At 39.2% G+C, this 13,980-nt stretch overlaps 1 protein-coding gene across 1 annotated transcript in view; it reads right to left on the bottom strand.

The window, feature by feature from the left end:
* The window catches only part of ANO4 (anoctamin 4), a gene marked incomplete at both ends in the record, with an annotated part of 446,527 nt that overhangs the window by 17,584 nt on the left and 414,963 nt on the right, over positions 1–13,980 (bottom strand). The window contains 3 exons of the mRNA XM_082666182.1: positions 3,754–3,873; positions 10,227–10,374; positions 11,381–11,533. Coding sequence (XP_082522308.1) covers positions 3,754–3,873; positions 10,227–10,374; positions 11,381–11,533 — 421 coding nt within the window. The remainder of the gene's footprint in view (positions 1–3,753; positions 3,874–10,226; positions 10,375–11,380; positions 11,534–13,980) is intronic.

Genomic DNA, 13,980 nt, shown 5'->3' with positions numbered 1-13,980 from the left:
TTCTAATCTCATAGTGTTTTGTTCAGATAAGATGCTTGATATGATTTCAATTTTCTTAAATTTTCCAAGCCTTGATTTTTGACCCAAGATGTGATCTGTCCAGGAGAATGTTCCATGTGCACTTGAGAATAAAGTGTAATCTGCTGTTTTCGGATGTCCTATATATATCAGTTAAATCTATCTGGTCTATTGTGTTATTTAAAGCTTGTGTTTCCTTATTAATTTTCTTGTGGATGATCTGTCCATTGGTGTAAGTGAGGTGTTAAAGTCCCCCACTATTATTGTGTTACTGTTGATTTCCTCTTTTATAGCTGTTAGCATTTGCCTTATGTATTGATGTGCTCCTATGTTGGGTGCATATATGTTTATAATTGTTATATTTTCTTCTTGGATTGATCCCTTGATCATTATGTGGTGTGCTTCCTTGTTTCTTGTACCATTCTTTATTTTAATGTCTATTTGATATGAGCATTGCTACTTCAGCTTTCTTTTGATTTCCATTTGCATGGAATATCTTTTTCCATCTCCTCAGTTTCAGTCTGTATGTGTTCGTAGGTCTGAAGTGTGTCTCTTGTAGACAGCATATATATGGGTCTCGTTTTTCTATCCATTCAGCAAGCCTGTGTCTTTTGGTTGGAGCATTTAATCCCTTCACGTTTAAGGTAATTATCAATATGTATGTGCCTATTACCATTTTCTTAATTGTTTTGGGTTTGTTTGTGTAGGTCCTTTTCTTCTCTTGTGTTTCCCACTAGAAAAGTTCCTTTAGCATTTGTTGTAGAGCTGGTTTGGTGGTGCTGAATTCTCTTAGCTTTTGCTTGTCTGTAAAGCTTTTGATTTCTCCGTCGAATCTGAATGAGATCCTTGCTGGGTCAAGTAATTTTGGTTGTAGGTTCTTCCCTTTCATCACTTTAAATATATCATGCCACTCCTTTCTGGCTTGTACAGTTTCTGCTGAGAAATCAGCTGTTAACCTTATGGGAGTTCCCTTGTATGTTATCTGTTAATAATTTTTCTTTGTCTTTAATTTTAGTCAGTTTGATTACTGACAAAATCAGTAAATTCTGATTTCAGTGTGTTTCTCCTTGGATTTATCCTGCCTGGGACTCTCTGTGCTTCCTGCACTTGGGTGGCTATTTCCTTTCCCATGTTAGGGAAGTTTTCGACTATAGTCTCTTCAAATATTTTCTTGGGTCCTTTTTCTCTCTCTTTTTTTTTTCTGGGACCCCTATACTGAGAATGTTGGTGTGTTTGAATTTTGTCCCAGAGGTCTCTTAGGCTGTCTTCATTTCTTTTCATTCTTTTTCTTTATTCTGTTCCATGGCAGTGAATTCCACCATTCTGTCTTCCTGGTCACTTATCCGTTCTTCTGCCTCAGTTATTCTGCTGTTGATTCCTTCTAGTGTATTTTTCATTTCAGTTATTGTATTGTTCATCTCTGTTTGTTCTTTAATTCTTCTAGGTGTTTGTTCTTTAATTCTTCTAGGTCTTTGTTAAACACTTCTTGCATCTTCTCAATCTTTGCCTCCATTCTTTTTCTGAGGGCCTGGATCATCTTCACTATCATTATTCTGAATTCCTTTTCTGGAAGGTTGCCTATCTCCACTTCATTTAGTTGTTTTTCTGGGGTTTTATCTTGTTACTTCATCTGGTACATAGCCCTTTGCCTTTTCATTTTGTCTATCTTTCTGTGAATGTGGTTTTCGTTCCACAGGCTGCAGGACTCTAGTTCTTCTTGCTTCTGCTGCCTGCTCTCTGGTGGATGAGGCTATCTAAGAGTGTTGTGCAAGCTTCCTGATTGGAGGAACTGGTGGTGAGTAGAGCTGGGTGTTTCTCTGGTGGTCAGAGCTCAGTAAAACTTTAATCTGCTTGTCTGCTGATGGATGGGGCTGAGTTCCCTCCCTGTTGGTTGTGTGGCCTGAGGGGACACAGCACTGGAGCTAGAGGTTCTTTGGTGGGTCTTATGGTGGACTCTGGGAGGGTTCACGCCAAGGAGTACTTACCAGAACTTCTGCTGCCAGTGTCCTTGTCCTCATGGTGAGCCACAGCCACCCCTGGCCTCTGCAGAAGACCCTCCAACACTAGCAGGTAGGTCTGTTCATTCTCCTATGGGGTCACTGCTCCTTCCCCCTGGGTCCTGATAAGCAGACTACTTTGTGTGTGCCCTCCAAGAGTGGAGTCTCTGTTTCCCCCTGTCCTGTCGAAGTCCTGCAATCAAATCCTGCTAGCCTTCAAAGTGTGATTCTCTGGGAATTGCTTCTCCCATTGCTAGACCCCCAGATTGGGAAGCATGATGTGGGGTTCAGAACCTTCACTCAGTGGGTGGACTTATGTGGTGTAATTGTTCTCCAGTTTTCGAGTCACCTACCCAGTGGTTATGGGATTTGATTTTATTGTGATTGTACCCCTCCTGCTATCTCACTGTGGCTTCTCCTTTGTCTTTGGGTGTGGGGTATCTTTTTTGGTGAGTTCCAGTGTCTTCCTGTCGATGATTATTCAGCAGTTAGTTGTGATTCTGGTGCTCTCGCAAGGGGGAGTGAGCGCACGTCCTTCTACTCCGCCATCTTGAACCAAATTGCTGTAGCTTCTACATCAGCACTTGCATGTTATGGGTGCTGCTTCTTAAACCTCATGAACTAACCTCTGCTAGCTTCCAACTTTTCTGTAGCTTCCTTACCTCTCTTGGCCCTCACAGAATTGAGAGAGTGAGGGTCTTGCTCTGGATTAAGCTTTGGCTTAAGGGAATGTTTTTGCTGGTTTGATCTTCTGTACAGACCACTAAAACTTTCTTCAGATCATCAGTAAGGCTGTTTCACTTTCTTATCATTTTGGTGTTCACTGGAGTAGCACTTTTACTTTCCTTCAAGAGCTTTTCCTTTGCATTCACAACTTGGCAAACTGTTTGGTGGAAGAGGCCTACCTTTTGGCTTATCTCTGCTTTCAGCTTGCCTTCCTTACTAAGCTTAGTCATTTCTAGCTTTTGATTTAAAGTGAGAGATGTGTGGCTTTCCTTCTCTTGAACACTCAGAGGCCACTGTAGGGTTATTAATTGAATTGGCCTAATTTCAATACTCTGTCTCAGGGAAGAGGGGAACCCACGGAGAGGCAGAGATGGGGAAACAGAGCAGTCAGAACACATTAAGTCCACTGTCTTATATGCGCAGGGTTTGTAGCACCCCAAAACAATTACGATAGTAACATCAAAGATCACTGATCATAGATCACCACAACAAATATGATAATAATGAAAAAATCTAAATACGGCGAGAATTACCAAAACGTGACACAGAGTCACAAAGTGAGCAAATGGTGTTAGAAAAACAGCACTGACAGACTTTCTCGATGCAGGGTTGTCACGAACCTTCAATTTTTAACAAATGCAGTATCTGCGAAGTGCACAAAAATGACATATGTCTGTGTGTAACAAATTGTTTTTCTCTTGCTGCTTCTAATATTCTCTCCTTGTCTTAACTTTTGATACTTTAATTATAATGTCTTAGTGGGGGTCTCTTTGGGTTCCTCTTACATGGGCTTCCTGGATCTGGAAGTCCGGGTTTCACCCCAGAGATTATGTTTTAATCTGTCTGGGTCACAGCCTCATAAAGAGATTTAAAAATTCTCCAGGGGATTGTAATGCATAATCAAGTTTGAGAACCGCAGCCGTAAATCCACTCAGTCAAAAAGGGCCACTGTCTGAGCAACACCTCCCCACGGCAGAGCCAGCCCAGCTGAGGCTAAGAGTGCCACACTTACCTACAATACTTGAGAGGAGTCCCCGAGAACTCACTGCCATCAGACTCAGGCTCAGATCGGTTCTCAAAGTCAGAAATTCGGAATACAGACAAGCTGGCGTTCACATAGCCAACCATGCACCTACAAAAGAAAACAGATTCTCTAATTAGGACTCTGATCACCTCTGCATCCAATTCACCAAGGCTCTACTTCCTAGAAATCTCTGCAGTTATAGGTGCCTTACTTGGACCTGCCTTGTCACAGCACTCAAGTTGGAATACACTGAAAAGCCCTGGGTATGTTGAATGAAGAACAAGTCATTCTTTTGTTATAGTCCTTTTTGTGCAGAATCATCATCTAGACCATCACTACCCCAATCAGTGCTTCAGTGAAATGGGCAAAAGCATTGCATGATCAGCATAAGTAAGTCACCACTTCTTTCATTGATGACACACACACATATGCACACATAATCACATTCCTTCATTAATGATTATCTATAATTTCTCATAATGCCCTGAATATAACTAGTATGAATATAACCCCCCTCCCAACTCACGTCCCATGCTACAGTCATGCTAGATTATGTTCCTTTCATGTATCCTATACTTTCATGCCTCTGCTCATGTTGTCTTTTCTCTTGGGATTCCTTACTCATGGTTTACAAGTGGTAATAGTGTTCACCACCTGAGATGTCACCTCTTTTGTGAAAATGTCCTAATCCCTCCAGTCAGAAGACTCATCCCCTTCTCTTTGTGGTGCAGCTCTATTTACTTCACAATGGCCATATAGCTTATACTAGAGTTGGCAGCATACATGTATGTCTTCTCCTTTGGACTATAGTGGTTTTTTTCTTTTTTGGATCAGAAGAGGTGTCACAGATATTTTGGTATCCTCGGACAGTCTCGTGCAGTGTAGGAATCCAGTAAATATTGAATTCAATGTAAAGTACCAGAGATTCTATCAAGGTCTTGAAGATGGATCAGGAATAAAACTATTGCCTGGACCTCCCAGGGATTATAAGCTTCTTGAGGACATGGCTTTCATTCTGTGTTGGGGAATGGGGGTCAGTATATTACAATACAAAAAACTTGGGCTTTAGGGTCAAATTGTAGCTCTGCTGCTTTCTAGCCGTGTGATCTTGGCAAATTATGCAATTCTTAAAGCAACAAAAGTGTCCACCTCATAGGGTCATTGTGGGAATGAAATGAAAAGATATATGTAAAGCAAGTGATATAATGCTTAGCCTATAGCAAGATCTTAATAAATGTGAGTGGTATTTTATTTCATGCACCTAGCAGGAGGTCAATAAATATTTAATTATTAATTGAAAGAAGAAATCATGGTCTTCAGACTCTCTTCATTAACATGTCTGATGTGATTATCCAAAGTTGCTGAATACCAAACCCAAGTGATAACACAAACATAGTTCTGAGAGCACATGGGTTCTGTGCATGTGTTGTCTTGCTCAAGACAAGTCACTGGTTTCATCATGGCCTTAAAAGAAATGAACCAAGCAGAAGGACCCATTTGTCAACAGTCACTCATGGATGAAACAAATGGTCAGTGCGTGTGTAACACGCCCTACTCCCACTGGCAGCAGGCCTCTCCCATCACTCCATAAAAAGGTAATTTGAAATGATTTCTCCCTCATCTATGAACTGCCTAGAACATGACATGAAAACAGAGTCTTGATGATGATTAGCTGTCACAGAGAGGGAGCCAGTTTTGTGAAATACAGAATAGAGCAGAGTCTTCTCAGGAGCTGAGCTGTGGGAAGTGAAAGGTGCTCTGGAAACTGGCAAAAGCAGGCCCAGCATTGAAATGGAATAATTACAACCCCTCCTACACTCTTCTCTCACACAGCAGCCCTGAGCTTTACTAAGATTAAAGCTGCTCATGGCTACTCTGTTAAAAAAAACTCAATAGAGAGCCCAAATTCGAATGAATTACCCGTCTCACAGGCTGAATACCTTACATTCAAAATAAAAGATAAAAAGGAGACATAGCTGAACTCTTTATTAAGCATATTCCTGTAATGTCAGTCATGAATCAAGTTGAAAATGTGCCTTTAGTGGGCATGTACTCCTTCTGGGTGCAAAGCATTACACACGGAACTAGTAAGTCTTCTTTCCATATAATTTCCATCATCAGGGAAGAAGAGGAACTGCTAATACTGAATTTTCTAGGCATTTATCTAATTCTTTTCACTGTGGTAGAATCTTAGCTTGCCAACATCAAACAGTTGAGACCTTCATCAATTCAGGGAAATGAGGTTTCCCACACTTCATCGCATAGAGTTCAGCCAGTGGCATCCGTGTGTCAACTCAGTGACCTATTGTTACAGCAGGAAGGTCAAAGGCAGCAGAAGATCCCATGTCTACTAAGTTTGCTGGCAGGAGGTCTATGTATCCTCACTGTGACACACCCCCAGCTCCAGGTGAGACAGAGGAAAGACAAGGCTACACTGATGATCAGGGAGAAGTGAGAGGGAAGGAGAAAAAAGTAGCAGACAAAGGAAGAGTTTCCTGAGAATATAAAATAATGAAGTCAGTTTTCTTAAGGGGTTGGCAGATGGCGTCTAAAGGCATTTCCAAGAAAGAAGATTCAGAAAAATGTCTTATGCAAGGGCAGCATTGTTTGAATTAGAATGCATATGTTTTCCAAGTAACTTCTGAGAAGACATTTATTTAAATGTGAGAATTCTGGTTTTAAAACCATTCATTACTTATCGGTTTCCATCCTTTACTATGGGGGAAGAGGATGAACTAGTGATCATTCTCATCATTTTCAAGGGAGAGAACAGAATCAGAAGTTGACTTTTGAGTCTGTAGATTCCAGATCAAACTCACTGCAGAGTGTCTTTGAATTCCGCTACTAAATTTGCTTTTGAGGTTTTAGGCATTGTGACTCAAATAGCATGGGGATAGGGTTGAAAGGGCAAAAAAGCAAGGGGAAATAAGGTCAGGTTTGTGCATTTAAAGTCAGACATGCTTTGTAGAAAAAATGACTAATTTATTTATAGGTTAATTTGTAGATAACTTTATAGGTAATAAATTAGGCTAATGAGATAAGCACAGAAGAAAGTAGACTTCTGACTTCTTGCATTGAAAACGTCAGACATTATGATATAAGAAGAGTAGCCCTCTGTAACCATAAGCTTTATCTTCTGAAATACAACTTTGCAATTGGTTTCGGTGTTGATCGATTTAATTGATTTATAGCTTATATAAATACATTATTTATAGTTCATTAAGATATTTGTAGCTCATTCTGTGAAAATTCGAGCACTGTGTCCTTGATCAAATCTGTAACTCCTTATGGTATCACTATTTTTACAGGAAAATCAGCTTGATTTATACCACTAGACCAAGTATATACCTCACAGTAATTTTCTAAGGCCTGCATATATCCTTAGAGAATGTTCCCAAACTCTAATCCATGTCTACCTGATAACAAAGTAATTAGTTTATTGCATTCATTGAGGGTGAGGGATCAACCTGGTTATTTGTGCTTTCTGGAAAAAAAATTTAGTTTGCTGATTGAAATTTTAACTCTGATTGACAGAACAATTTTATAATATACATCTTCAACTTTACTTCACAATTTCTGTCTCCTGATGTCTGCCCAGAGGTGATTTTAGTTCTCTAAGCTCTTTCTAAAGGGCCCTTGGGAAGATACCCTGAAAGACGAAGTGCCTTCATTTTGTAGGCAATGAACAACACTCTGATCACCGGCAGCTGGAAAGACAGAATGTCTTAAGAGGGAAGATGAAAACATTTGAAAAATTCTTGTGTACCTGCTGTGTGGAGACCACTGCCTCAAACCACAGTATTCCTTTCACGTACAGATCTGGCTGAAAAATGAGAATGTCTTCCCCACTGTGCTGCTGAAGACTGATCTGCTGAGCAGACGAGTGTTGAGACTGGGGGGAATGCGCAGCCAGGAGTAACTGAAGCACGCTGTCATAGGGACAAGGGGCCTGTGAACTGAATGACCCTGGACACAGGAGTGAAATTCTCATCCATGGAGGAGCCAGGGAAACGTGTAAGGTGAGGGAAGCCTGGAGTTTTGGAGAAAGGTGATTGGTTTGGTTGGAATACTGTTGATTTAGGGTCAATTTAAATTGAAATATGGCGTTTCCACAGCTGGATTTAATCTAAGTGGGATCTCACTCTGACTGCACATGCTACCTTAAAAGCCTATGACGTCTAAAATTTGACAATGCTGCTCCTCTATGAGTTCAGTCATCTCTGAAGCATTTTTAAACTGGAAAAAGAAAAAAACCTAAAAAGGATAATAGAGTAGCTGGTGGGGAAGAAAATAAGATTCATGAAGAAACGTACACAAATGTAACTATTTGAAAATAAGAAAAATAAGAAATAATAAGAAAAATATAAAGTATTTTATAATACTTTATATAAAAATATATAATACTTTATATAAATAATACTTTTATATATATAAATATATAATACTTTTATAATACTTTATATATATAAATATATAATACTTTTATAATACTTTTATATATATAAATATATAATACTTTTATAAAAATATAATACTTTTATAATACTTTATATAAAAATATAAAGTAAAAAATATAAAAAATAAGAAAAATATAAAAATAAGAAAAAATAAGACTAATGGATTAGCAGATAAAAAGTAGATCTACAAATATTGAAGGTAGCAACAGGCTCTTAAGAGAAACATTGTTTAAAAAAAAAAAAGGCCCAAAGAGCTCAGTAAAACTGAATTAAGGAGGCTATTTAGAGAAATTCTAATCACCATGAACATTGTCTTAAATCTAATAGGCTGTCAAAATTCTAAAGCTTTGATTCATTATCAACTGCACATAAATGTTCCCACTTTATTTTTTGGTTTCCTCCAGAACAAGGTATTACCATATTTGAAGTAGCGGAAGAATGGAAATAACCATTAAGATTTAAACCCCAGGGAGTTGACTCTTAGATGAGTTGGATAAGCACTTATTGGCAAGGGCCCCGAGGGCTGTGAGGTTCAGGATGAAGGGCACTGTCTGAGTCTAGGCTTTACCTTCGTGTGGGCTCCATCAGTTACTCTGCCTTGTGATTATGGATTTAACCTCTCTCAATCTCTTTCTGCCCTTCAAAGCGAGGCTAATGATGTATATCCCGCTACCCGCGTTGTTTTGAGAATCAAACGCAAAACATACATGCAAGTGGTTTGAACAAAGATAAGCTTTTCTAGGCTGAGTCAAGCAGAGAATGTTCACAACAGTTACAGGTAGAAAGAAATGCATGCATAGTACCATGTAAGTCTTTAAATCTCTCTTGAAATGGGATGGTATGCTCACTTACAGTGGCTAGATAATTCACATTTAATGGCCACGTGGTGAGTGAAGAACTTTATAGAAGCTTCCTCAAATAGCTGGATTGTGAGCTTTATCTCCTTCAGTTATCTATGCCTTAGAGCATTTATGTAGGATGAATAATGAAATTGGACCTGGGTCAGGTGTGTATAAATTCAGCTGACTTGATTTGGTGGCACTGTACTCCTTGGGGGCTGATGGAACTACCCTGGCTAGAGAGGATGAATTAGTTTGGTTCAGACTAGTAAACTAAGAGGCAGGGCTGCTTGTAGGAATAGGCAGGAGCCTAAGTGAGATGACTTCTGGGGAACCAAAAGGACCCTATGATCCCAACACACATTCCACTCTAACCTACAGACATTTAAATCCCACAATTAATTATATTATTTTGACATTAGCCAAACAGGGTTGTTTTATTTTTTCCCACTAAAGTATGTTGGGACTTTTTATCTTTTTTTCCAAGAGTGTAGAAATGAAAGCTAGGGGACATATTATAATTTTGCCAAGACTTTAGCTGACCAGAAATACAGAGCTCTGGCTTTGGGAACCATTGAGGTGATGCCATAGTATTGATCTCTCAGCGAGTTAAGTTCACCCAATTTGCCTGTGGTAATATAGACACTGGTCAAGTCCACAGCCAGGAAAGAATCATTCAGTTACTTATTCCACAAATATTTATGGAATACCTTGTGAGTACTTGGCACATGACTGCACATTTCCCATGTAAAATTTTCAGTCTTCACATGACACAAGAGGAATCAAATTATAACTATACTTTTATAAACTCATAAAAATGGCATAACTATATATCATGGAACACTTTTTTTGCTACACACATTAGCATACCACACACTTCTGAATTCATGGTGGGCAGGAGGGGGGAAAATGATTTTTTGCTTTTCTTACATTGGATTCCACCTAAAACTTTTATGACTTGTATGACTTCCAACACTTCAATAGATCAGAATGTGTTTTCTTTGGCCAAAAGTGTTATTGTATCATATTTCCACCTCCCCACTACAGGCCTTCTGTCCTGGGCTTGTGTCCCATGTGCTCCAATGCAGAGGCTTCTGTCTGAGTGTCCAACAGCACACGATGGCTAGGAAATGGGGATTTCATGATGGCTTTATGGCGCACTTACTTTTGCCCAGCTTCCCCTTGGCCTGCACAAGGTCCATACTTATAAGCGTACACCAAGCGAGGGATAAAGTCAGATGTGATCGCTATGACAAATGCGTTTGTAATAACAGAGAGAATTCCAATGCCTTCAAGAATTCCATACCAAATTCCTATTCAAAGAGAAGTGTTGAATTAATTCCAGACACAACAGCAGAGGTGATAACTATAAAAACAACTGGGGTAATTCATTTTCAGTAGTCCTTTGCACAGGTCCTTCCACCATCCCAAATACTGATTCTTGCAACCAGGAGGAAGAATTTGTACCTTCAAAAACCTTGGCATTGAAGGAGTTTGCATGGAAGTGCCCATGCTCATGACTTAAAAATCAATCGGGTTCAGATATAAGTAGAGAATTCTGGTCAATGATAAGGCACAAAACACTATCTGATAAGACTGGCACATGCAATGTCAAGATGCCACCAGACTGGGAGCTCCTTGGGGGTACCTATAGCGTCTCTCCAGTTCATCTTTATGGACCAAGTTCCTGATGCACTGACCCAGAGTAGGTGCTCACTGAGTGTGTTTGTTTCATTGGGACGTTCAAAAACCACTGAGTTAAGAATATGCACACCGAATTCTCTTCTACACACACTGGCTGAGCACCTGCCTGCTCTATTCTAAGCACTGGATGCAGAAATGAATAAAAGACAGTCTCTGGTCTCTGCCAGCTTTTGAGAGCCTGCACCTGATTCAACTCAGCATCTCTAGTCAAAAACCAAAGGCCATCTCTGCCTATAGAAAAACTGGATCATACTTCCTATGACTCAGGCAAATATTTAGGAAAGAGCAAAACAAAGTTAAGCAAATGGGAGATCTACTTTAAAAAGGAAAAAGGTGGTAATAAATCAAATGTTTAGATTCCAGAGTCTTAGGATAGAAACAATCAAATTGAGAATCTATTTAAGCACAAATTCTCTAGCACTGGAAATTATAAATTTCCAAATAGGTAGCTGTACTTGTTATCTAATATTATTTAAAGCTAACAATTATTCTTTTGTAAGAGTTAGTTGAATCATCTTACATGGAAACCATATGTAAAAATCTAAAGCTGGTAGCTGTTTTATTTTATCTACCAGGTGGTTAATATCTTTTAAAAACACCCCAAATCCAACTTACCTATGTCTTTGGCCCTTGAAGCTAAAGGTCGCCTCCACTGTGTGACAAATTTATAAGCGTCAAGTCGAATTTCAATTATATTATTCAGTAAGGCCAGAAGTGGTGCTAGGGGAAAAGCTGCCACAAAGATAGTTGTAAATCCAAACTGGAGAACTGGGGAAGGAAAAAGGAAAAAGAACAAAGAGTATTGGTTTTCCAGTACTATTTTCAAAAGGATAATAATCTGAATGTGTCATTGTTTTAACCCATATTTTTCCCCAAAGCACAGGGAACATCTCTTCTAGAAAGATGGCCAGGACACTTGAAAAAGAGGTACTCCCTGAGCCTGGAAGCAGTGGCATCCTAGGAGCAATGATCATACCTAGAGTCCAGAGCTTGTTTTCTAAATACCATTCTCTAATAAAAGGAACCAGGGCTCCTTAGAGAAATGTTTGATTCCAGAGCTATGGCAGGGAAAAGACAAGATTAGTCTGGAATATCTTGTGATGCCAGAAAGTTAGGAAGTGCTTGAGAAATGATGGGGACACATCAAAAGGACACAGGACAAACTTGAAGGAGGTCCCAATGGCCAAAGCTGGAAAAATTTGTACAACAAAATAAATAAGGATAGTATTGGATTACAACCCAAAGACTAAGTATCCAAGTCCATAATGAAATAAATACAAGTATAAATATATACTGAAATAAATAAATGGGGGGAAAGGGACAGCTCTTTCTTATAACAGAATTCTAATTAATAAATGTAGAAGGAATGACTAAAAATAGAAAATCACCAGTAGTCAGACACCACAGTAGTAATTGTTGCAGGCAAGAGCCATCAAAGAATGCTAAAATTAGTAGCTAAAATTAGTAGGGGAAATTATATTAAAAAATGATTTTTATATTCTCAAAGTATCTCCCTACACGTTAGTAATTACAAAGGAAAAAATATCTTTACTATGGAGAAACCTGATAGACATCACCTTAACTGAGTGATCCAAGTTAATATCACCAGTAATAAGACATATTGACATCATACCCCCAAGACAGTGTACTGAGGAGGCTACAATATCCTTTCTGTGGAATTTTTGCCAAAAATGCATAACCTCAACCTAACCATGAGAAACCATTAGATAAACCCAAATGGACATTCTACAAAACTAGTAGTCTTAAAATATGTTAAGTTCGTGAAAAAGAACTGTCATAGAATGGAGGGAACAAGGAGATGCAACTAAATGCAATGTTGGGTGCTGGAATGGGTCATGGACAAGAAAAACAGACAGTGGAAAACAGGCAATATTCAAATAAGGTAATTAGTTAACAGTCCTGTATTAATGTTACTTTTCTGGCTTAAATATATATGTAAGATGTTAACCTTATGAGAAACAAGGTGAAGAGTATTTAGGAACTCTGTACGATGTTTGCAACTTTGCAAATTAAAAAGTTTTAAAAAAGGCAGTGCCTGACGCAAAACAACCAGATGGCGTAATTGAAAAAATTTTTAAAAGCACATGGCTGAATGAATGACTGCATATTTTCTACTATTTTTACTTTTAAAACCTTATTTTAGAAAGTAACAACAAAACAATGACTAACACATACACCATTTTCTATGTAACAGGCACTGTTCTAATTACTTCACCAATTTTAACTCAATTTTCACAACCACTCTCTTATGTGGATACTATTATTATGCTTATTTTACAGCTGAGGAAACTGAGGCACAAAGAAGTCAAGTAATTTGCCCAAGACACATCACTAAGAAGCAATTCTAACATGGGTGATATGGTCCCAGAGTCCTGAAGAGTCCATTTACCTCATCTCTGTGGTACTGCCACCTCCAAGGTATCCCCCGTCTTTGGTTACATTCATACTCAGTGACTATGCTGGTTGGCACTTCACCCACCAATAGACACAGGCATTCCCTTCAGCTTTTCCCTTGGTTCCACTTTTCTCCTGACTTCCCTCTTTCCTTGGGTGAGTCCATCCGCTCTCATGACTTTATTATCTGTCTGATGAGGTTTCCCAATTCTCTCTCTCTCTAACCCCGACCCGTTGTCTGCTGCTATGCTACAGAAGCAGCACTTTCCAAACCAATCTCTCAATCTCATCCTTAAACCTGCTCCGCCGTTCATGTCCCTCGTCCTCACCTCCCCTCGGAGCTGTCTTACATAAAAACCAGCTTTTAGCTAGCTCAGCCTTGAGAACTAAAAGCCTCCAAGTCCCAAAATTAATTACCTTTCAAAAATGTCTCTCATCTGTCCCTCCTCTCTACTGTCCCCAGATCAGACTCTGATTTTCTAACTGGCTTCTCTGCCTCAGGCTTTCTCCTCCTTTCCCCATTGCCCTACTATTAATGTTGGTTAAAGCCCATCACTCATCACCTTCCTACTCAAAATGTTTCAGTCGGTTCTTGTTGCCTGTAGACTAAATCCCAAACTTTTTCCATGCCATTCAAGGGTCTTCCAAGCCTCATGTCCAAACATGCCCCATGACCCAGACAGGTGTCCCAAACAGTCCTCTACCCATCCACACTACACTTCTATTTTTATGGGGTCATGTCATGTACTTAGTGTTTCTGTTCATACTCTGGTGAAATTCTATTCTTTCTCCAAGTGTGA

This window comes from Grampus griseus (assembly GCF_964374135.1).
Source record: "Grampus griseus genome assembly, chromosome: 11".
In the NCBI taxonomy this organism is placed as follows: Eukaryota; Metazoa; Chordata; class Mammalia; order Artiodactyla; family Delphinidae; genus Grampus; species Grampus griseus.
Note: the sequence above shows the minus strand (reverse complement) of the source record. Positions and strands in the feature narration are given on the sequence as shown.